This window comes from Cydia splendana, chromosome 13 (genome assembly GCF_910591565.1).
Source record: "Cydia splendana chromosome 13, ilCydSple1.2, whole genome shotgun sequence".
In the NCBI taxonomy this organism is placed as follows: Eukaryota; Metazoa; Arthropoda; class Insecta; order Lepidoptera; family Tortricidae; genus Cydia; species Cydia splendana.
Genome location: NC_085972.1, coordinates 15,148,423 through 15,173,839, shown reverse-complemented (window position 1 = coordinate 15,173,839; position 25,417 = coordinate 15,148,423). Strand labels below are relative to the sequence as shown.

The 25,417-nt window shown below is 37.9% G+C and overlaps 2 protein-coding genes across 2 annotated transcripts in view; one reads left to right on the top strand and one right to left on the bottom strand.

The window, feature by feature from the left end:
* Positions 1-14,443, bottom strand: part of LOC134796244 (protein flightless-1) — a 38,237-nt gene extending 23,794 nt beyond the window's left edge. The window contains exons 1-11 of the mRNA XM_063768290.1: positions 14,303-14,443; positions 14,079-14,189; positions 13,726-13,964; positions 12,854-13,015; positions 12,361-12,575; positions 10,271-10,493; positions 7,520-7,761; positions 4,880-5,036; positions 4,306-4,438; positions 848-961; positions 150-332 (exon numbers count right to left, since the gene is read on the bottom strand). Coding sequence (XP_063624360.1) covers positions 150-332; positions 848-961; positions 4,306-4,438; positions 4,880-5,036; positions 7,520-7,761; positions 10,271-10,493; positions 12,361-12,575; positions 12,854-13,015; positions 13,726-13,964; positions 14,079-14,189; positions 14,303-14,365 — 1,842 coding nt within the window. The 5' untranslated portion in view covers positions 14,366-14,443. The remainder of the gene's footprint in view (positions 1-149; positions 333-847; positions 962-4,305; positions 4,439-4,879; positions 5,037-7,519; positions 7,762-10,270; positions 10,494-12,360; positions 12,576-12,853; positions 13,016-13,725; positions 13,965-14,078; positions 14,190-14,302) is intronic.
* A 9,687-nt stretch (positions 14,444-24,130) lies between these two features.
* LOC134796509 (uncharacterized) lies at positions 24,131-25,315 on the top strand. Its single transcript, XM_063768697.1, has 3 exons — positions 24,131-24,385; positions 24,497-24,718; positions 24,830-25,315. Exons 2-3 carry the CDS (start codon positions 24,503-24,505, stop codon positions 25,313-25,315), a joined length of 702 nt encoding a protein of 233 aa, XP_063624767.1. The 5' UTR covers positions 24,131-24,385; positions 24,497-24,502.
* Positions 25,316-25,417: the final 102 nt, after the last annotated feature.

Here is a 25,417-nt window from a genome sequence, read left to right as displayed (position 1 = left end):
TAGCGATTCTACTTTGACGCGTGTCAAATTAACTTACCGGTATGGGCGTTTCAAACGCGTTTTGTGGTGTTATTTCAGACCTGTATGAACACGTGTTCATAGGATACGGTGCTTCGGCAAGGTTAAGAATTAAATGTATGTTCACTGACCGGCTCGTCCACGGTGAAGAAGCCGGAAGCGGTGTGCGCGCCCTGGATGTAGACGGGCGGTGTGGGAAAGAGAGCGAGGAACTCCTCGGACTCGTCGCCCTGCTCGTGGCGCTGCGTGCGCTTGGCGCCGAGCAGGTTGCGCAGGTTCACGGCGTGCATGGCGGCGCATGCCCCCTTGTCCAGCTGGATCGAAAAAAAATCGTTAAAAAACCGGATCAGTGTTTTTTAATCCGGCTATAGAACCGTATGAACAAAGGCCTCCTTTTTTGGCCCGTGCCTAAATAGTGGCCTCTAACCTCCTAAGGCCCAAGGTCCTACCTATAGTTTGAAATTTAAATCCTATTCAAATGGAACAGAGTCGCTTTTGCTTTGTTTCGTTCAATTTCGTCCAACAACGAAAAGTCAACTCTATTTCCTACACTGTAGGTTCAAATTTCAGAGGCAAATTTTGGATCTTTCATTGGTATGGCTGGCCCTTAGGAGGCTATAACGCAAGGACTTTAAACGTCTTACGCAACGTTTAAACTGTGGTTTTCCATCACAGAAGGGTCCTTATGCTTCAAGTGCAATAATGACGTTTCCGTCTGAAATTCCAACAGAAATTCTGCTAGAAACTTCTTTATTGCAGATGAAGCATAAATACCCTTCTCTAATGGAAAGCCACAGTTTAAGTAGCTAGTACTAGTACTTTTTCTTACCGTGGCCTTAGATCCAATCCAAAAATGAATATCCCATGTGAGCTGCCCTTGCTCCTCCAACGCGGTCTTCAGAATGATATAACACTCGCCTTCGAAGAACTTGCCTTGCGCCACCTACAACAATGGATGTTGTCACAAGTTGATATCATTATTACGTACGTTACGGCATTACAATAAGTTTTTGGCAAAAATTTCATTTTTGGTACAAGCTTTTATCGCTAACTGTACTTTTCTTACGACAGACAACTAATACTCATCGAGACAATTCTAAAAACCCCTAACACAATTAGGTTGCGTTGTTACATCACAGAGTTCCTATGGCCACCTCCTGTCTCCATCATCAGATCAGTTCGACAGTACCATATTATTGTATTGTCATCAGAACTACATACAGCTGCCAATTTTCATGACGCTACGATCCTTGGAAGATGGTTAAATTAGTTACCTTAGATTCCATTACAGTTAGTTACATTACATACAGGTCGAGAGTTCCTATGGCCACCTCCTGTCTCCATCATCAGATCAGTTCGACAGTACCAAATTATTGTATTGTTATCAGAACTACATACAGCTGCCAATTTTCATGACGCTACGATCCTTGGAAGATGGTTAAATTAGTTACCTTAGATTCCATTACAGTTAGTTACATTACATACAGGTCGAGAGTTCCTATGGCCACCTCCTGTCTCCATCATCAGATCAGTTCGACAGTACCATATTATTGTATTGTCATCAGAACTACATACAGCTGCCAATTTTCATGACGCTATGATCCTTGGAAGATGGTTAAATTAGTTACCTTAGATTCCATTACATAGTTAGTTACATACAGGTCGACCTAATAAAAGCTTGGTAAAAACGAACTGTAGAAAGACATTAGACAGACAGACGGACAGACTGACGGTATGGGTCACTGTTAATACTCGTATCGAATGTTTCCTGTATTTTTCTATGCTTTACAAGCACAATAGCATATGTATGCATAGGACTAATTACAGAGCTTCAAGTATTCGGTAGTTACCTAATTGCTAGAATTGGTGTTAGGTAAAGTTAGTACAGCAAACCGTGCTTTCGGGGCCGCCGGTAGCAGTGCGTTCTTACAACTTCAGACTGTATAATTTGGTTATTTTTGCAATTTATATAGGTTAGGTACGCACATTTCGATGTGATTTTCGCAAAATGTGACAATGACACTTAATGTCTTGGTACCTAACGTCAAATTTAACAAATTATATTTTATAATCTATGTAATTGGTCACATCTTAAACTTTAAGCGCCATCTGACAAGACTAATTGTCAATAATTGGCTGGGTAAAAAGCTACGCTAACGTGGTGAACGCATGTGAATTCCAAACGCAAAACGCAAATCCAAAAGGACGTAACTCCACAAAAAAGAACTACTAGGGTCATCTAGTGAACTGAAAGCAAAGTTAGATTAGAAGCAAACAATCAGTAATGTAGTGTTCGATCGTAGTATCGTACTATAAACAGTTGACGAAATTTCAAATGGCAAAAACTATTTATGTATTATTGTATTTTGAGTATGGATTGTTTAAACTTTTTGTTATGTAGACTTGTACAGTAATCCATAAATGTTAGGAGTGCAAATGCCAAAATATTCGTTTTAAACTTTGTTTGCCAAAGACCTCAACATACGCGCGCGGCTATAGCGCAATAGGCTAGATGACAAATTTTAATTTATGGTATCAATCAATCAGGCGGCTTAGCACGGTCGCGTTTTTATCCCTTGTCACCATGCCTGTCACGTTCTAACAAGTATGTAAGTGCGAAAGGGACGCGCATAGTGATAGTCGATAAAAATGGAACCGTGCTGAGCCCGCTGGTTTGTTTTTAGGATCAAATGTTTATATGGGACCCATTGCATTAAAGTAATACAAAAGTCATAAATGATAGTCAAAGTCCGACAGTGGTATTTCACTCGCGAAACGCCCCTAACAAAACGATAAGTGAACGTGACGTCAAGGTCACTGAGAGTCCATCTTGAAGTATGAACAAAACAAGAAAATTGCGTTTTTATCGGTGAAATATTGCGTTTATGTATATAATTGCAATACAATTTTTTTTGGATAAAATGTGAGGAATCGAATGGTATCCTTATTTATTTAGTTTTTGGAAGTTAAAAAAAAAACTTAAACTTTGAAACTTTCAGGTGCTGTATTTTTGTATTATTTCCATATATTGTTTTAACTTCCTCAATATTGTGATAAATTGCTCATTTGCTATCTATTTTACTAGATTTTGTTATACAATTCAACATGTGTCATCATCCCTATACCAACCTTCGTGCATTCCGACAAAGTTCACGATGACGCGCCGCGCACGATAGGCGTGGGCGGCGTGGCATTCAAAGGGTTATTCCAAGATGGCAATAATTTTCTTTTGTGGAAAATGACAATTCGCTTAACGCTGCGTTTACCTAATGTAAAATGTCATTTTTCCTACAATCCCTTGATAAAGCTTGAACGCATGCGGTTCAACGCTGCGTCTATCGCATAAACCAACCGCGCGCTTTAGGAAGTAACGAAAAAAAATTCAGTTTATAAAATTCCGACTGATGAAAAAACGAAGATCCAAATAGACTTACGGCTCTGAAACGTGGTCTTTCACTATCGGCCTCATCTCAAAACTCAAAGTCGCTCAACGAGCTATGGAGAGGGCTATGCTCGGAGTTTCTCTACGTGATCGAATCAGAAATGAGGAGATCCGTAGACGAACTAAAGTCACCGACATAGCCCACCGGATTAGCAAACTGAAGTGGCAATGGGCAGGCCACATTGCACGCAGAGAAGATGGCCGATGGGGTCGAAAAAGTGCTCGAGTGGAGACCACGGACTAGCAAGCGCAGCGTAGGACGTCCACCCACAAGATGGACAGACGATCTTGTTAAGGTCGCCGGAAGACGCTGGATGCGGGTCGCTTCCAACCGGCACGTATGGAGGTCCAAGGGGGAGGCCTATGTTCAGCAGTGGACGTCTTATGGCTGAGATGATGGTGATCATGATGAAATAGACTTGCTCGAAATAACTATAGTAGTTTGTGTTACAAGGGATCAAAATGATATATTTCCGTCAAGGGCGTACATTGAATCCTGAGCGTAATGAGGGATTCAAGTGTTAACGCCCAAGACGAAATCATTTAAATATCGTGTGACACATACTGCTTTTCACATCAACTATGAGGAAAATAAAAAAATCTTAGTGTTGACACAATTATTATGTTTCAAAATATTATTCAAGCTAAAAAAAGAATGCAAAAAATAACAATAACAGTGTCCTAGAACAGAAAAGTGCCACTTTGATCCGCCCTAGCAGGGAGGAAAAGTGCCACTTTGATCCCTCCTAGCGGGGAAGAAAAAGCCCTTTTCCAAATAGGTGATGTGAAAAATAGTTTAAAAGGCGGCCCATTTTTGTACAATCACAATCGGTACATAACATTACCTCTTCCACGGGCGCGGGTATGAAGTTTTCGATCTCCCAGACCTGCAGCCCGGGCGTCTGTCCCGTATCTTCGTCGAAGAACTCCGAGTAGTCCAGCGGCGGCTTTTCTAAACTCTCGTCCCAGCGTTTAGGCCTAAAATCATACACTCATTATAGGACATAAGATAGGTGTCGTTTTTAGGGTTCCGTACCCAAAGGGTAAAAACGGGACCCTATTACTAAGACTCCACTATCCGTCTGTCTGTCTGTCGGTCACCAGGCTGTATCTCATGAACCGTGATAGCAGACAGTTGAAATTTTCACAGATGATGTATTTCTGTTATCGCTATAATTTTTGAAAAATCGTGGGCTTTTTAGATGATAAATACGGTTGCCAAAAAATATAATAGCAATCTTGGGGCCTTTCTCAAGTAACTTAATCCATTCGAAAAAGACTTCTAAAAATGCATATTTTTTTTTATGTTTCCGCGTCCCAGGCCCGCACGGCTGTCCGCTCAGTGCGCAGCGAGCTGCGTTTGGAGAAGGACCTAAACTCCCGGCGCCTTCGGGGTAAGGGACTGATAATGGCACTCACTTGAGCTCGCTATTGGGAGGTAACTCGACATTGGCTTGTGTGTTAGCCTGCTCCTGCATTCCACGGAGTATCATAGCGGATTCGCGCTCGCCCCCCGTGGCCTCGGTGCGGCCGCGACGCAAACGAAGCTTGCGCGCGATCGGGTCCGATTTTACACCTGGATAAAAATGGATTGTTAAAATATATGGCAGGCAGGCAAACAAAATTGTTCTTCAAAAGTAAATTATTGTACACACTGTATGAGTACCCACTTAAAATGTATGTAAAGTTTGACCAAAAGAAGTACGTAGAGAGTGTATATTATAATAAGCTAAGCCGCCTTCGCGGACTCGCTCGACAGGCTTAGGCGGCATGACCACTACTGGGTTCCTATATATTCACAGGTTCTGATGGTATCTGGTCTTCTCTTCCCAGAGTGACACAGGCCTACGTCACAATAACATTGCCACTTTATTTCAACATAACATGTTACATGGGTACATTATCGCTATGGTTAATAAGTTAAAATATTTCTTTATAATTTTCATTTATATGTATTTTATCTTAAATTTTACAATAACACGTCATTTTTAATTATTCGTTAGCAATATCTTCCGATTCACGAAAGAAATTTCAGACGTTCGGGTAATTCTGTTTACACTACTGGCAACACAGGATAGCGCTGTCACATTTGACAATTCGCCATTTTGTCCCTGACCCACGGATCTAGATAACTTCATGCCCTGACCGTCATCCTTGTCGAACGCGTGTTAATTGTTATTTCCTTCTCGCTCAGTGTCAGCAGTCGCAGTGTTTTCCAAACTTTTCACGTCGTAAGCTTGGTAATTAATGTGTAACTGTGAATTAGTTTTTCAAACGTTTGTCTTGCATAGATAAATAAAGTTTAGTTTAATACATTAGATTTGTTTTATTTTACTATGTTTCTACATGAATAACATAAAATTAATGCCGTTAAAATAATTGTCACCGTTGGTTAAAATTCTCCCACATTTTAAAGTCTGAGAACCTGTAAACAGCATGATGACGTAGGCCTGTGTCAGTTAGGTCATTCGCGAATCTCGGAAGAGAGTACCAGGCGGAGTATATTATTATACCATGTCAACTATAAAACTCACTGCTAGGTGTGACAGGCTCTGACGTAGCGGCCCCGGCCAACTGCAACTTCGCTTGCAGTGACTATATTATAATTATAACAAGCTATATATCCAGAGGTTCTGGTGGTATATCAAGTATAAAACTCACTGCTAGGTGTGACAGGCTCTGACGTAGCCGCCCCGGGCAACTGCAACTGCGCTTGCAGTGAAAAGTCAATGTTGTAATAAGGTAACCCGGACCCGCGGACTCACTCGACAGGCTTGGGCGGCATGACCACTGGGTTCCTATATATCCAGAGGTTCTAATGGTATCTCAAGTATAAAACTCACTGCTAGGTGTGACAGGCTCTGACGTAGCGGCCCCGGCCAACTGCAACTGCGCTTGCAGTGAAAAGTCTATGTTGTAATAAGCTAGCCCGGACCCACGGACTCGCTCGACGGGCTTAGGCGGCATGACCACTGGGTTCCTATATATCCAGAGGTTCTGAAGGTATCTCAATGAAAACTATAACAAAACTCACTGCTAGGTGTGACAGGCTGTGACGTAGCCGCCCCGGCCAACTGCAACTGCGCTTGCAGTGAAAAGTCGATGTTGTAATAAGCTAGCCCGGACCCGCGGACTCGCTCGACGGGCTTGGGCGGCATGACCACTGGGTTCCTATATATCCAGAGGTTCTGAAGGTATCTCAATGAAGACTATAACAAAACTCTATGAAGACTATAACAAAACTCACTGCTAGGTGTGACAGGCTCTGACGTAGCGGCCCCGGCCAACTGCAACTGCGCTTGCAGTGAAAAGTCGATGTTGTAATAAGCTAGCCCGAACCCGCGGACTCGCTCTACGGGCTTGGGCGGCATGACCACTGGGTTCCTATATATCCAGAGGTTCTGAAGGTATCTCAATGAAGACTATAACAAAACTCTATGAAGACTATAACAAAACTCACTGCTAGGTGTGACAGGCTCTGACGTAGCGGCCCCGGCCAACTGCAACTGCGCTTGCAGTGAAAAGTCGATGTTGTAATAAGCTAGCCCGAACCCGCGGACTCGCTCTACGGGCTTAGGCGGCATGACCACTGGGTTCCTATATATCCAGAGGTTCTGAAGGTATCTCAATGAAAACTATAACAAAACTCACTGCTAGGTGTGACAGGCTGTGACGTAGCCGCCCCGGCCAACTGCAACTGCGCTTGCAGTGAAAAGTCGATGTTGTAATAAGCTAGCCCGGACCCGCGGACTCGCTCGACGGGCTTGGGCGGCATGACCACTGGGTTCCTATATATCCAGAGGTTCTGAAGGTATCTCAATGAAGACTATAACAAAACTCTATGAAGACTATAACAAAACTCACTGCTAGGTGTGACAGGCTCTGACGTAGCGGCCCCGGCCAACTGCAACTGCGCTTGCAGTGAAAAGTCGATGTTGTAATAAGCTAGCCCGAACCCGCGGACTCGCTCTACGGGCTTAGGCGGCATGACCACTGCGTTCCTATATATCCAGAGGTCCTGATGGTATCTCAAGTATGAAGACTATAAACAAAACTCACTGCTAGGTGTGACAGGCTCTGACGTAGCCGCCCCGGCCAACTGCAACTGCGCTTGCAGTGAAAAGTCGATGTTGTAATAAGCTAGCCCGGACCCGCGGACTCGCTCGACAGGCTTGGGCGGCATGACCAGGTCTGGGTTCCCGTGGAGCTGGAGGCTTTCGAGGTCGCTGAGGAGGTGGATGGCGTCGGGGAGCGTGATGAGCTTGTTGCAGCTGAGGTTTAGTTTCTTGAGGGAGCCGCATCTGTGGGAAATAAATAATATTTAAGTAAGCATTCGATGAAGTATTAAAAGTAAAAGTGAATAACGGGTTTAAATACAGCGAAATATAAAAACTTGCACGAAGCCACAGTCAAGCCAGCCAAGCTGGGTGGACACTGTAAAGAAGGCCTGGCAGGGATCTACACAGGCGCCTATTATTAGAAAGGCGGAAAATCGTGCAGAATGGAGAGCCTTGGTGCACAAAATAACGACCTCATGTGATCGCAACGAATCGAGGAAGAAGAAGAAGATAAAAACTTCAAATACGAGTTATACCCTTAAATAAATTCAGCGCAATTAATCAAAATTCAGTCGGTATTACGCGTTTGACACTATTTACATGGCCATTTCAATCTTCCAATCCAGTGGTTGGTCGACCAACCACGATTATGTTTTTTATTAAGAATTCATTAGTTTACGATCAATAGAGATAGTCCGATTTACAGCCGGTATTGTGTTTTTCATAACTGTTAAATCGTAGGATGCTAGTTTTTAAAAAGTTATTATTTTGACTATCATTTCAAAATACGAGTATTTAAGTACTCTGCTACACCAAGTGTACTTCTATATGAGAGTAAAACATTACATGTTACGAACGCAATGACCAATATTATTGAGTGACCATTCATTTGTGAAATCATAATATCTTCTTTACGCATCATTGGGCGTACCAACCGGCAAGCGTAACTTTTTATAAGTGTGTGTGGTTTTCCCACTGTTTTTATGCAACATACTGTCGCTGTTATTACTTTATTACGCGATTATTCATCTGTCTTGTCTATTGTGAAAATATAAATCGAATTTTTACTCGTATTATTTATGTTTAATAGATCTCTCCAAGCGATATTAATGCTTTTTGCGCATTCTACTCAATAAGAAAACAAAATGTACATTATCAGATTATCACGAGGGGCAGAGCTGGAGGTACAGAATATGTTTTAAGGGGTCAGATCTCGTACTGCCATGCAAAATTATACTCGTATATACTCGATACTGGTAATATTCGGTGACTGTTCAACAATATTCGATGTATCCCACAGCGGCGCACACTGCGCACGTAGGTCAATGTTTAAAACATACGTATGTCGTATAGGTACTATATAGGCGGCTGATATTTATAAAAAAAAATGAACATTTAAAGTAACTGGGTAGCTCAGTAATGCTCCGAAGTTAATCACCACAGATGGTCACTTAAACATTACTGATAGGTAGCAATTTTTTTGAGCCCTTACTTAAAATCTTACAATTTTTCGATATACTCGTAATGTGGAACTCTAAACGTTTCTTCAGTCACATCCATTAGAAAACCGTTGAAACGAAAAGTGTTTTATAACTTAGCATTATAAATGAGTTAGCGGGAACGCATCGAACTCAATATAGAGCACTAACAGACGTTCAGTGGAGAGAATTCATTGGATATTATGAATTTAAAAAATGCTTTCTTGGGAATCGGAGAACGTACTTTCTTGAATTTTATTGCTTCGTGTTACAATTATGTTTGCATAAATATGTAGTGTAGAATTTCATCAAATGATTATTTACATTATTTTCATCATAGTTTGTGGGATGCGGTTCGGAAACTGCACGCATGTATTACGTGCTAAAGGATGCCTTCCTTACGATGTTTTTTTTTACAAAATGATGTTTAGTATATAAGTTTCGGGAAACTCATGATGATTGGATTAGTCTGATCATTAAAAAAAATATATCTACCGAGTGGCAAGTAAGCAATTACATTGGACGAGCAAATTGGACAGGCGGAATACCACCCTAAGACACGGATGACATTGGGGCATGGGTTTGGTCTGATTTGATAAATTTAACCAATAGAGTGAATCAATTTTGTCTTGTCACTCGTTGCCGTGGTTACCGTCTCCTGGGTCACTTTTAACTGACTTAACTCTAGTTTTTTCGTATTTAAATTAACCGAACATGCGTATTTGTGGTTGTTAAAAGGCCTTTCCAACAGTTCTTCTAACAAACTGTGCTCCATTGTCCTCTGGCTGATGAGATATACTCATAATAACAACAAGAAATAGTTGATCAATACAATAAAATAAACAATGCTATACTATAATATACCTGAATAATCCTTCAGGGATCATCTCCAACAGGTTGTTAGCGGCGGAGAAGACCTATACTAGAGTCTGTGTGGAAAGAGAAGAGTCGTGGAATGTATGGGGCCTAATACATTCCACGAGTTCCACGACTCTTCTCTTTTCGAACAGACTCTACACAGCTTGCCTATTCCCGAAGATATGCACTCGAAGTCCAGTTGGTTGCCACATACAGTCAGTTCAGAGCCGTTTACAGTCTAAGGTTACAACATACCTGCATAATCCTTCAGGGATCATCTCCAACAAGTTGTTAGCGGCGGAGAAGACCTCCATACTACACAGCTTGCCAATTCCCGATGGTATGCCCTCAAAGTCCAGTTGGTTGTCATCTACAGTCACTTCAGAAGAACAGTTTACAGTATGGTTACAACAAACCTGCATAATCCTTCAGGGATCATCTCCAACAAGTTGTTAGCGGCGGAGAACACCTCCATACTACACAGCTTGCCTATTCCCGATGGTATGCCCTCGAAGTCCAGCTGGTTGTCATCCACATGCAATCGCTTTAGATTGAGGAGTTTGCACAGAGTGGCCGGGAGGCTTGTCAGTTTGTTGCGGGATAGGTTCAGGCTTTCTAGCTTCTGCCAGTTGTCGATGGCTGGAAGGAAATTGTTGATGTGAATTTAAAAATGGCGGCAGGCAATAAATAAATTCTACTACCATTGAAAATTATGGGACAAGCTTTTATAAAGCAACTTAATCCCACAGGAAGTTCAGTAAGGCTTGGTTTGCGGGTACTAGTCGACGATATCCTTACTAATATTATGTATGCGCAAGTAACTTTCAGTCTGTCTGTCTGTTACCTCTTCAGGCTTAAACGGCTGAACCTAATTAGATAAATCGTAATTTATAGGAACTGTCTTGTGTAGGTAGTTTTTTTATCATTCAATATACTTTGTCACTTTATTATAAAATAATAACTAAACAATGTTATAAAATTGAATACGTATCAAGGTACCTATTAAAGTAGGCTTTAAAGAAGCGAAGGTCAAGTTTATTTATAGTGTTATTGTAATGTTATCATTCATACTCCAGTTCCTGTCGCGGTTTTCCTGTACAGTTCACAAGCCAATGTTCCAAAATAGTACATTACGATAAAAGTGTGAAAAGTAGGAAATTCGCAACGCGTTGCGATAAATTGAAACACGACCGAAGGGAGTTTAAATCGACACGAGTTGCGAATTACCTTTTCGCACGTGTATTGTACAACGTTTTACAGTACTTATGGCCCTTTAAATGTTTGACATGGGCGCGTATTGTCTTTAATCCGTAGCACAACATGTACTGTAAATATATTTACACGCCTCTAAGCCACTGACAGTAATGTTGTGTAAATATATTATTGGAACGTTGGCTTGTAAAGATGTTTGTGAGTTCAACCGTACGCTCAATAGACCTTATATCTTTGCAATAAGGTTTACGCAGTGTAGACGAAGGTACTACGAGGCTTGCGCTTTTATAACTATGTCTGAGATCCCTCTAAAAGCCAACATTACATCTTTTTAGGGTTCCATACCCAAAGGGTAAACACGGGACCCTATTACTGAGACTCCACTGTCCGTCTGTCTGTCTGCCTGTCACCAGGGTGTATTTCATGAACCGTGATAGCTAGGCAGTTGAAATTTTCACAGATGATGTATTTCTGTTGCCGCTATAACAACAAATACTAAAAACAAAATAAAATAAATATTTAAGTGGAGACTTCCATACAACAAAGGTGGTTTTATGCCGTTTTTTGCGTAATGGTACGAAACCCTTCGTGCGCGAGTTCGACTCGCATTTGGGCGGTTTTTATTCAATAGTTTCACACTGCACATCTTATTCTTTCACTTGACCTTATTTGCTGTAATCTTCAACCACTCTTCATGACCAACCTTTGTTACAAATATTGACAATCTTTATTCTGTACTCGTCTCTAATAGTCAGGGAATAGCATGCGACACGCGCCATATAAATAGTGGCTTGGAGAGAAATTGCTTACATAAGTGTGAAGAATATGTTATCATCCGCACCATCTGTTATGCCGCTTATGATTCTAATGAGCTGGTTGAATCATCATTTATTTTCAAGTGCACTCGCTACTTTTTATGCATGTTTATATATTTTTATAACTGGGTATTTGTATAATTGTATAATCAAAAATCAGTACTACAGTCGACTCTCGTTAATTCGAAACTCAAGGGCCTTTAAAAATATTACGAATTATCGAGAGTTTGAAATATCAAATACATATATGCTTGCCTATACCACTCGTATTTAGTTCACTCTCGACGGACCTTTTCAACTGTTTGGATCCACAAAAATACACCAACATTTTAGTCACTTCACCTGGTAAGGCCTGAAAGGGCTAGATGTAAAATGTTTGAGAACAGTACCTTTTCTCAATTTTTTTTTCAGACATTTAATAGGTGGTGTGGTAAGAAAAGTATTCCCAGGGCTGGTTTATAAAATTTATATTTTCTTACCTTGTGACACCTCTGTGATTTCATTGTCGCTAAGATTAAGCCTTTTCAGCCCAAGCAACGAGTACAGCGCATCGGGTACTTTTGTAAGGGCGTTTTTAGAGAGATCCACGTCAGAGAGGTTTGATAGTGTGTCCAGTGAGGTTGGGAGATTGGCTAGTGTACGCTGCGTGTTCCGCATGTGTAGGGTCTCCAAGCTTTGGAGGGAAGGGAGTTGCCTGTAGAAAAATAAAACGATTTAGATATAAAAACGGAGATTTTTTTTGTTGATAGTAGTTGCACAACAATTAAATTAAAACAAAAATCTAATTCAGGTAATTCAACTAGAATACTCTAGGAGGATAACAAAACTTTAGGAATGAAATGAGGGAAATTTTAAGTCAATAAATAGTAATGTCTAAAGGTAATGTCCATATCTGGCAAATGCATCTAGAAGTTACAGTATTAAAAATGAAAATTTTGAGATATATGCTTAGTGATCAAATAGACTAATTACCGTAGTTGGAAGAGCCCCAATGGGTTGTCGTTAAGTATCAGAGTCTGCAGATTCGCCAGCCTCCTCGTCTGTGGTGGCAGGGTCTCCAGTAAGTTGTCAGATAAGTCAAGAAATAGAAGATCTGTCAGTTGGACAAAAAGTGTAGGCGGTATGCTTTCAATCCTGAAATAAAAATTATATCCTGACAGACTTACTAGGTAGAAAATATGTGTTATAAAATGCTGGGTGAATGATTTAATTATTTTTATACAGTTGAAATACACGCACAGAAGCTATATATAAAATTACTTTATAATAAAATTAAAAACTAAACTAATCTAAATTAAAATACATCTAAATAAGGCCCCCGTGGCATTGTGCCAAAGATGCTGGCAGCATTCCCTTGCTGAATGGCAATACTAATGCGCAGCGAGAGAAAGCTGCCAGCTCTCTGGTCACCAGTAGTATCAACGAGCTTTTTGCACAGTTCTTTAATAGAACATGTGTGCTTGGACCCCACGGCCTCAGTGTCTCGACACTGAATGCCACAAAATAGTATTGAGGGTCGAGTCCTTGATATTTAGAAAACTTTTTGCTTTCAGCTGCCTCTGCAGCTGCCCCAGCCCTTAGCGAAGTTCTTGGTAGAGCCAGTGTATTGACACATGTCTTTTTATTTGCAACTTTACGCAATCTTGATACAACCCCCTAATAAGACAGTGTTAGTAGAGAAGTAGAAAATTATTGTAAGACAGTTGGTTGCTTAAGTTTACAGGCCCCTGAACATAATAAACAAGGCCTATTGTTCTTTTTAAGTTACATTCCCAGTTGTACAGTAAATAAAAAAAAACAATAAAAGTAAAAAAAGATTAAATATCAAAACAATAGTGACTCACTTATTATGGCTGAGATTCAGTACAAGTAATGATTTGGCTTTGTCCAGGCCTTCAGGTACAGCCTTCAGTCTGTTGTGGGACAAGTCCAGTGTAGTCAACTCCTCCAATCGGAACAGTTCCGCAGGAATTCCAGAACTTTTCACTCGGTTTCTCCTCACATTGAGAGATCTCAAACATTTCAACTCAGTCAGCTCACCAAATAACTTTTCCAGATTATTATTCTTCAATGAGAGATTCTCCTATAAATTCAAAAGATTTAAATTATATTTATCAACAAGATTTCAATTTAATAAGTTGATAAAATTGGATATAAAGCTGGACTATATTTATCACTTCATTCAATGATTAATTACCAATTTCATAAGTTTTCCTAATTCCTCCGGCACTTCAGTCAAATTTGTTTTATCTAGCCTCAACCACTGAAGCCCTGTCATATATCGAATAGCATCTGGGAATTTTTCATCCTGAAATAAAGAAGGAAATTAGGACAATAACAAAAATAGTAGGACATAGGTTAGAGATATGATATCATCTTTTTTGTGGACGGCGGTATTTGAAACGTTTAAGAAATACTTACGCTGAAATCATTACATGTGAAGTCTACACCACGTACAAATGGCAATAAGCCTGTATTAGCCATGGTTATTGTAATTTAAATCATGAAAAGACGAATTCAACTCCTTTCGTCCAATTCGAAAAAATAATTGAAAATAATGACTGACTGACATTAGTGACAGTTGACTTGAATGAGTGAGTGATTCATACTGAACGAATGTTTCTTTGAAACCATTCACTCTACCACAGACCTTGGTCGATGATTGAAACGGTAAAAGATTAATAATTAACGGTAATAAATTTGTGTAAAATATGTCTTACATTTTCAGTAGAAGTTTATTATCAAATGCAATAATTCATGTCAAAGATATATCGTCTTTTTATAATTACCATACAAAAATCGATAACAATTTTTTTAGGACATCTCTAGTGTTTTATTTTTCTGAGTTCATGGAGGCTTGGGATCAAAACTTATTCAGACACAAAATCGATTGTGTACAATCGATTCGTTTATATTAGAAGAAATGTTAATGTTACTACGACTATTCGGTTTCAGATTATTACACAATCTCCTGATATAATATAAGCGCATTAGTGCCTTTGTGTAGGTTTCTAGCCATTAGCTTTGCCATTAGTTAGGCCTCATTCGCTTTTTTAACCCATTCAGGGCCAGCGACTCAGCGTATGGGTCATGCTCAAACAGTTCCGCAGGGCCAGTGACTCACATGTGAGTCTTGAATAAATTCTGATTTAAACTTAAACGAAACGTAATTTGATGTAATAACGTAAGTATCATATAAGCTAACAACCATTTCTACAAGGTATATTAGGTTAAAAAATTATAAACACGTATTTTTTAATGAAAACAGGGTCTAGAATATTCAAGTTTGGTTTACCATCAGTGCAATATAGTAAATATACTGAAATTCTAGATACATATGCGATGCAAGCAAACAGAAAAATCCATATTTAAAAAATACAAAAAATATATATATTTCTGAAGTTATTGACATGGCTCAAGGTATGGGTCACCGTGGCCTGGCGCTACTTGTAAAAACTACTAATGTTTCCGTAGCAGGCTAAAATAAACTTTATTGGCTTGTTTTAAAGCTTATTTCATGTTGAAGCTATTTGATATTGTACCATTTTACAACCGATTACTGCTTGGATGATGGTAAGCCACATTTTGTAGGAACCAAACCGTAGTATAATAATATTTTGTTTTGTATAAGGGGTAAGGCAACTAGGATTTTCTCCCACTGTACTTTTATGTCATAATATTTGGTGATCGTTGTATTGTATCTTAGGCAATTACCTACTAACAATTATGTTAAGGTTAATTTTTTTTTCGTTTCAATATAAAACAAGGCGGTTGAAACAGTCATCACTAACTATTAATATGTATTGTATTACAAATAATTTGTGACAAATATTTACAAGTTCTTTAAAACGTCGTGGTTTCTACGGCAGATTAGAAAGTAAGTACTATAATACATTTTAAGTTCTCTATTGTTACTAATATAATGGCGTTTACCAAAACAAAGATAAATGACCGACCAGGTGTAAGCTTATCGGACACACTTGGACAATAAACAAGGAATGCATCCGAGCGGCGGCGGCGGTATTATTTTTCATGTGGTATTTGACGTATTTGTCACAAGAGTTCAAGAAGTGATTCATCCCATCCCCCCTATTAGAGATGTATTTTGGAGTAACATGGGAAATAAATATTATTTAGTCACGATTTATTCGTGGGCGACTTTATACTCCTCCTGTGCTGTTGTGATTTCGTATTTTGTGACCATGGCTATGGATTACCGGAATTTGAACCCGCCTAACCAAGCTGCAATAAGTAATTAGTTTTTTTTGATAGGCACAGAAAAACGGTGGTTAGTGTTTTATTTGTAAAGGAAAGACTTGAATATTAATTGGAGTTCTTTATTTTTAGGAAGCCATCTTCGATAACATTCTATTCCAAATTCTAAAACATATTCTAAACATAGACAATATATAAAAACTATAACACCATAGACAATATGGCCAGTATGAATCATGCCCCTTTTTTAATAAAAAATATAACATCTCGTTGACGTGACAGGTGACATCTGACATGACTGGTCATACTGTAACATAAATTTACAAGTTGTTTTTAATCGAAACAATCTTTATAATTAAATACATCTGTGAATAAATGTTAACACAAGTTAAGTTAAATATGACATCAGTGAAAAAGTGATAAGTGTAAATTGTACCATTGATATTGGACGACAAAGCAATGTTATAAGATGTACGGATTATAGAGTAACCTTGTATGGTTGTAATTCCTATTAAAGTTATAAATCTAATCGTTTTGGTTTAATTACTTGCCTTCCTGTTCTAGTAGTATAGTTACCAGTAGGCACTCTACGTATAACAGTGTCAGTTATAGGAATATTAGGAATATTGGGACTATTGGCACAATTAGGAATATTGGGACTGTTAGGTGCACAATTAGGTGGTGAAGATTGAAATGAATGTTGATTTTTGGAACTATTGGCGTTTGGTGTTGAACATAAAAACGAATGTTGATTTTGATCAGAATTAAAAGCATAAGAATCATGGTTATTATTTTCAAGATCTTTAGTATTATTGTAACTTATACACTCACTGTCAGAATCAAAAGGATAAGAATCATAGTTATCATCATTATTTTCAAAATCTCTAGTATTAGTGCGAGTTACACTTTGACTGTTCTGTGGACAATAAATATGTTGCTGATTGCGTCTATATAAAACATTATCACTATCTTTTATGACATATGAACGAGGATGATCAGCCTTAGATACTATTCTACCTTTATGCCATTTATTATCAGAAGGTTTTTTCTTGAAATAGACAAAATCATTATCATTCAAAGCAACAGACATCCTAGCATGTTGATTGTAGTAAGATCTCGTTTTATCTAAATTTACCTTCTTATGTTCCAAATGTTCTTTAAAGTTTACTATTTTAGGCTTTAAAATGGTGGCTTTAGCCGGTAGCTTTGTTCTTAATTGCCGCGACATTAGTAATTGAGCAGGAGAACTAAGATTTCCTCTCGGGGAATTCCTATACTGTAGTAAACCAATATAGGGATCTGTTCCTGATTCATCACATTTTCTGAATATATTTTTGACAATCCTAACACTAACTTCAGCGAGACCATTAGATCTTGGCAAGTATGGACTTGAGGTAATATGTTCAAATTCCCAATTGATTGAAAAAGCTTTGAAAGCTTGAGAGTTGAATGGTGGACCATTATCGGTAAGAAGTTGTAATGGAACACCATGGCGAGCAAAGATAGACTTTAAGTTAGTAATAACAATGTTACTATCACTGCCTTTCTGTAAATGAGCGACTTCAATGTAATTGGAGTAAAAATCCACAACAAGTAAGTACTTTTTGGACTTATAGTCAAAGAAATCTGCAGCTACCTTTTCCCAAGGATATATAGGTTGCTCATGCGACATCATTGGATCTTTAGGCTTATTATTCATGAACATAAGGCAATGTTCACATTGTTTTATCTTGGACTCTATATCACTATTGATGTTAGGCCAGTAGACTGTACCTCTAGCCTGACCTTTGGTTTTCTCAATACCTAAATGACCTTCATGTAAAATAGAGAGCATTTCAGATCTCAAAGACATGGGAATGACAACACTTTGACCTTTAAAAACTAAGTTATTAATGACATGAATCTCATCTCTGATGTTCCAATATGGGGAGACAATAGGATCAATTTCCTTTTTAGAATTAGGCCATCCATTTTTGAAATAAAGTTTCAGTTTTTGTAAAGATTCATCTTTATTAGTGTGTTCAAGGATTTTATTCAACTTGTCTTTAGTAATAGCCAAATGAGAAGTTAATAAATTGACATGAATTTCTACATCTTTTTCTAAATCATTGAAATTGAATTCACAATTAGACTCATATTATTGATTCATACTGGCCATATTGTCTATGGTGTTATAGTTTTTATATATTGTCTATGTTTAGAATATGTTTTAGAATTTGGAATAGAATGTTGTCGAAGATGGCTTCCTAAAAAATAAAGAACTCCAATTAATATTCAAGTCTTTCCTTTACAAATAAAACATGGTGTCAGAAGATGAGAAGTCGGATAATGAAGAAGATGAACGCCATGCCAAAGATATTTCAATAATTGGATCAATAAAACCTTTGAAAATCGACAGTCAAGTCCCGGAAAGATGGAGAATATGGAAACAAAAATTTGAAATTTACACGGAAGCAAACAAGCTCGACGACTTCCCAGAAAATAGAAAAGTAGCCATATTACTCAACCTACTTGGAGATGAAGGACTCACTATATTTAATTCTTTCTCCATAGATAGAAAAACAGCCACTCTAAAAGAAGTGATAGAAAAATTCGACGGCAAATTCAATCCTCTTAAAAACCTAACCGTGGAAAGGTATAACTTCTTCTCACGACAGCAAAATTCCGACGAGGATTTCGAAGAGTATGTCACGGTAATAACCAACTTGAGTAACTATTGTGAATTTGACAGATTAAAAGATAGTCTCATAAAAGACAAATTTGTAATTGGGATATCGGATAAAAAAGTAAAACAAAGACTGCTACAAGAAGACAACTTAACAATCGAAAAATGCCTCAAAATTGCAAAGAGTATGAAATTATCACAGGAACGATCATCTAAGATAAACAGTAATGAAAATCAAACAGTTGATGCAGTTTCAAAATCATACCGTCAGCAGCATCGTCGTAATAGCTCAACTGGAAGAAGCATGTCACAGTCTCGAAGAACGTCAACGTCAAACGGCAACAACTACCGTCGTGATAACAGAAGTCCCAGCAACAACTACCGTCGTGAAAACAGAAGTCCCAGCAACTCGCGTACGAGCACATGCACACGCTGTGGGCAAATACATCGTTTTAGGTGTCCAGCCAAAGGAGTCACTTGCAGAATTTGCAAGCGAAGTAACCACTATCAAAAATGCTGTTTCTTCAACAAGAATGTCAACATGGTAAGCATCCGCAGGGATAATGATATTTATATCATAGCAAGCATTGATAACCCTTCCTATAAAAGTAAATGGACAATGAACTTAAAAGTAAACAACAAAACTGTGCCATGTAAGATTGACACAGGTGCTGAAATCAATGTTATTTCCAGATTTGTACTAGAAGACTTGGATAAAAATGTACCTATTATTAGTGCTAATCATAAACTTTATTCTTACACAGGTAACAAAATACCCATTGTTGGAGGATGCTACTTAAAATGCACATTTTCCAACAATGAAACAGCAACGGTCTATTTTGTGGTAGCAGATATTGTAAGTCGAACCATTATTGGACAACAAACCATTGATGAATTTGGGATAGTCAAAAGGGTATTAAACATTGAAGAACAAAAGGTCGGTCAAAATCCTAAAAAGTCATGTCTAAAATCTTCAAAATCAAGGTCAGTACCCAATGTCGTTGATAAATATCCAAATTTATTTGAAGGTCTAGGTTGTCTACCCGTAAAAGCTCATTTGGATGTGGATCCTAGTGTCAAACCTAAGATTAGTGCCACTAGAAGAATACCTTTTGCTTTGCAAACGCGTCTAAAAGATGAATTAAATAAAATGGAAAAATTAAATGTCATTGAAAAAATCGAAAAGCCCACTGATTGGGTCAACTCTATTGTCGTAGTCGAAAAAGCAAATGGTACCCTTCGTGTCTGTTTAGATCCACGTAGCTTGAATGAGGCTATAAAAAGACCTCACTATACGTTTCCTACTTTTAACGTTTTGCGATCAAATATAGCTGGAGCGACAGTTTTCAGCAAGTTAGATGCTAGCTCAGGATTCTGGACGATACCTTTAGACGAGGAAAGTAGCGATTTATGTACATTCAATACCCCATTTGGCAGGTACAAATTCCTTCGTTTACCTTTCGGAATTAATTCAAGTTCTGAAATCTTTCATAGAACTATGGTCCAATTATTTGGTGACTTACCTGGTGTTCAGATATTCATAGATGATTTATTAGTTTTTGGTAAAACGCAAGCTGAACATGACGAACGATTAGCCAATCTTTTAAAAAGAGCACAGGAAGTGAACATCAAGTTCAATAGGTCAAAATGTCAATTTAATATGTCTGAAGTGTATTATGTGGGTCATATGTTTAACAAACATGGCATTTCTCCTGATAAGTCAAAAATAAAAGCCATTACCGAAATGCCTAGTCCAACAAATGTCAAGGAACTGCAACGATTCCTAGGAATGGTAAATTACTTAGGTCAATACATTCCAAATTTAGCTGAGGAAACTAGTATTCTTAGAGATTTGGTAAAGAAAGAAAATATTTGGCAATGGTCACAATCTCATGAAAAACAATTTGGTAAGCTAAAGTCATTAATTTGTAAAGCACCAGTCCTTACTCATTTTGATTTAAAGAAGCCCATAAGAATGTCAGTTGATGCTTCAAAGTCTGCCGTCGGTGCTGTGATTTTTCATGGGAGAAATCCAATAGCTTATGCGTCTAAGTCCCTTACCAAGTCTCAAGAAAACTATGCACAAATAGAAAAAGAACTTTTTGCTATCTTATTTGGTGCTAAGAAATTCCATCAGTATTTGTATGGTAACATTGTTCATGTAGAGACTGATCACCAACCGCTGGTGACCTTATTCAAAAAACCATTAGCCGAGGTTCCTGCTAGACTACAACGCATGATGATTGCCTTACAAGCATATCATTTAGTAGTTTCTTATACTAAAGGGTCAGAAATGTATATCTCTGATACCTTATCTCGAGCTCCGGTACAAGATGAGTCTAATTGTGAATTCAATTTCAATGATTTAGAAAAAGATGTAGAAATTCATGTCAATTTATTAACTTCTCATTTGGCTATTACTAAAGACAAGTTGAATAAAATCCTTGAACACACTAATAAAGATGAATCTTTACAAAAACTGAAACTTTATTTCAAAAATGGATGGCCTAATTCTAAAAAGGAAATTGATCCTATTGTCTCCCCATATTGGAACATCAGAGATGAGATTCATGTCATTAATAACTTAGTTTTTAAAGGTCAAAGTGTTGTCATTCCCATGTCTTTGAGATCTGAAATGCTCTCTATTTTACATGAAGGTCATTTAGGTATTGAGAAAACCAAAGGTCAGGCTAGAGGTACAGTCTACTGGCCTAACATCAATAGTGATATAATAAAGAACTCCAATTAATATTCAAGTCTTTCCTTTACAAATAAAACATGGTGTCAGAAGTGGGATAATGAAGAAGATGAACGCCATGCCAAAGATATTTCAATAATTGGATCAATAAAACCTTTGAAAATCGACAGTCAAGTCCCGGAAAGATGGAGAATATGGAAACAAAAATTTGAAATTTACACGGAAGCAAACAAGCTCGACGACTTCCCAGAAAATAGAAAAGTAGCCATATTACTCAACCTACTTGGAGATGAAGGACTCACTATATTTAATTCTTTCTCCATAGATAGAAAAACAGCCACTCTAAAAGAAGTGATAGAAAAATTCGACGCCAAATTCAATCCTCTTAAAAACCTAACCGTGGAAAGGTATAACTTCTTCTCACGACAGCAAAATTCCGACGAGGATTTCGAAGAGTATGTCACGGTAATAACCAACTTGAGTAACTATTGTGAATTTGACAGATTAAAAGATAGTCTCATAAAAGACAAATTTGTAATTGGGATATCGGATAAAAAAGTAAAACAAAGACTGCTACAAGAAGACAACTTAACAATCGAAAAATGCCTCAAAATTGCAAAGAGTATGAAATTATCACAGGAACGATCATCTAAGATAAACAGTAATGAAAATCAAACAGTTGATGCAGTTTCAAAATCATACCGTCAGCAGCATCGTCGTAATAGCTCAACTGGAAGAAGCATGTCACAGTCTCGAAGAACGTCAACGTCAAACGGCAACAACTACCGTCGTGATAACAGAAGTCCCAGCAACAACTACCGTCGTGAAAACAGAAGTCCCAGCAACTCGCGTACGAGCACATGCACACGCTGTGGGCAAATACATCGTTTTAGGTGTCCAGCCAAAGGAGTCACTTGCAGAATTTGCAAGCGAAGTAACCACTACGAAAAATGCTGTTTCTTCAACAAGAATGTCAACATGGTAAGCATCCGCAGGGATAATGATATTTATATCATAGCAAGCATTGATAACCCTTCCTATAAAAGTAAATGGACAATGAACTTAAAAGTAAACAACAAAACTGTGCCATGTAAGATTGACACAGGTGCTGAAATCAATGTTATTTCCAGATTTGTACTAGAAGACTTGGATAAAAATGTACCTATTATTAGTGCTAATCATAAACTTTATTCTTACACAGGTAACAAAATTCCCCATATTGGAACATCAGAGATGAGATTCATGTCATTAATAACTTAGTTTTTAAAGGTCAAAGTGTTGTCATTCCCATGTCTTTGAGATCTGACATGCTCTCTATTTTACATGAAGGTCATTTAGGTATTGAGAAAACCAAAGTTCAGGCTAGAGGTACAGTCTACTGGCCTAACATCAATAGTGATATAGAGTCCAAGATAAAACAATGTGAACATTGCCTTATGTTCATGAATAATAAGCCTAAAGATCCAATGATGTCGCATGAACAACCTATATATCCTTGGGAAAAGGTAGCTGCAGATTTGTTTGACTATAAGTCCAAAAAGTACTTACTTGTTGTGGATTTTTACTCCAATTACATTGAAGTCGCTCATTTACAGAAAGGCAGTGATAGTAACATTGTTATTACTAACTTAAAGTCTATCTTTGCTCGCCATGGTGTTCCATTACAACTTCTTACCGATAATGGTCCACCATTCAACTCTCAAGCTTTCAAAGCTTTTTCAATCAATTGGGAATTTGAACATATTACCTCAAGTCCATACTTGCCAAGATCTAATGGTCTCGCTGAAGTTAGTGTTAGGATTGTCAAAAATATATTCAGAAAATGTGATGAATCAGGAACAGATCCCTATATTGGTTTACTACAGTATAGGAATTCCCCGAGAGGAAATCTTAGTTCTCCTGCTCAATTACTAATGTCGCGGCAATTAAGAACAAAGCTACCGGCTAAAGCCACCATTTTAAAGCCTAAAATAGTAAACTTTAAAGAACATTTGGAACATAAGAAGGTAAATTTAGATAAAACGAGATCTTACTACAATCAACATGCTAGGATGTCTGTTGCTTTGAATGATAATGATTTTGTCTATTTCAAGAAAAAACCTTCTGATAATAAATGGCATAAAGGTAGAATAGTATCTAAGGCTGATCATCCTCGTTCATATGTCATAAAAGATAGTGATAATGTTTTATATAGACGCAATCAGCAACATATTTATTGTCCACAGAACAGTCAAAGTGTAACTCGCACTAATACTAGAGATTTTGAAAATAATGATGATAACTATGATTCTTATCCTTTTGATTCTGACAGTGAGTGTATAAGTCACAATAATACTAAAGATCTTGAAAATAATAACCATGATTCTTATGCTTTTAATTCCGATCAAAATCAACATTCGTTTTTATGTTCAACACCAAACGCCAATAGTTCCAAAAATCAACATTCATTTCAATCTTCACCACCTAATTGTGCACCTAACAGTCCCAATATTCCTAATTGTGCCAATAGTCCCAATATTCCTAATATTCCTATAACTGACACTGTTATACGTAGAGTGCCTACTGGTAACTATACTACTAGAACAGGAAGGCAAGTAATTAAACCAAAACGATTAGATTTATAACTTTAATAGGAATTACAACCATACAGGGTTACTCTATTCGCTGGGTGCGCGATGACAGCGCCAACTAGCGGTTACGATTACGGCGGACTTTGAAATGTCAAATGGCTGGATGTCATTACAAAGAGTAAGTAAACAATCAAATAATTTCAATGAAATATCGTAATTTACATATATTCTATTCGATCATTGACATCTATAGTGTCGATAATAACGTTGACCTTTTTTATTTCCCGTCTAAAATGGCACAATCAATAAATTTCAGGTAGCACACACGGACTTTCTCATGGCGGACTTCACGAGAAGTAAGTGAAGAAATAAACAAATTTAATCGAATAACGCATATCATATATATTGCAGACGATCATTAATGATTGTAATGTCGTTAATAATGCATACTTTTTGTGTATTTTCAGTTAAACATGGCCAAATTAATTATAAAAACTGGATTTCGAGCAATCACTCACGACATCGCTTTCCAACCACAAACAACAATAAAAGGAAAACAATTAGTCTTGGCTCAACATGTGCAAGATGTAAAAGAAGTCAAATGTGAAGATCAAATGAACCACACCATCGGAGCTCGTGTAATTCGTCAAACTTCTGTGACATCGACGCCATACACAACATCCTTGAATGTAAGCTTTTTTTTTCTGTTTTTGCAATCTTTGACGTAGTTACATACATACTATGATGCATTTTAATGTAATAATGTAATAGAAAGTAAAGAAATCATTTATTTTTTACAGATTGATTCTAGTCGATATGTTACGAGCGGAAAGTGTGATTGTGTGTACAATCAGAGTGGCAGATGTAAGCATATTGCGGCTCTGATATATTACATCAACCATGAAGAAAGCTTCTCGAAAACTAGTGAAGAGCAGCAATGGGGTAGACCTAGTGCCAGACAGTTCGCCAAAGAAAAGTACTCAAAAGGGAAATACTTTGATGAAATGTATCCACCGGCAAAGAAAATTAGGTGTGATCCTTTGCCATTAGATGTTTCTGAATTGAAGGGAAAGTCATCATTAAAGCTAATAATGGAAGCTCATGCTTTGTGTTTTAATAAAGAAGAAAATGATGAATGCATTACCGAAGTTGTTAAAAATTTAGTTGACCAGATCGCCTATTCCACCTATCCCTACCGCGATATCCCCCCCAGTGGGGATATGTGGAATATTTTTCCATCTATTTCTACTAGTAGGGATACTTTTCCATCTATCCCTACTAATTGATGCCAAATGGATTTTTTTCCGCATATCCCTACCATTTTCCCCCTGGTAGGGATAAATGGATTTTTATCCTCCCGTCCCTACTGTTTCCCCCCCTGGGGGGGA

Excerpts from the sequence above, each read along its gene's own strand:
- LOC134796509 (XM_063768697.1), top strand. The coding sequence starts at position 24,503 with ATGGCCAAATTAATTATAAAAACTGGATTTCGAGCAATCACTCACGAC. Across the intron at positions 24,719-24,829 it reads CATACACAACATCCTTGAAT|ATTGATTCTAGTCGATATGT; the intron begins GTAAGCTTTTTT and ends TATTTTTTACAG.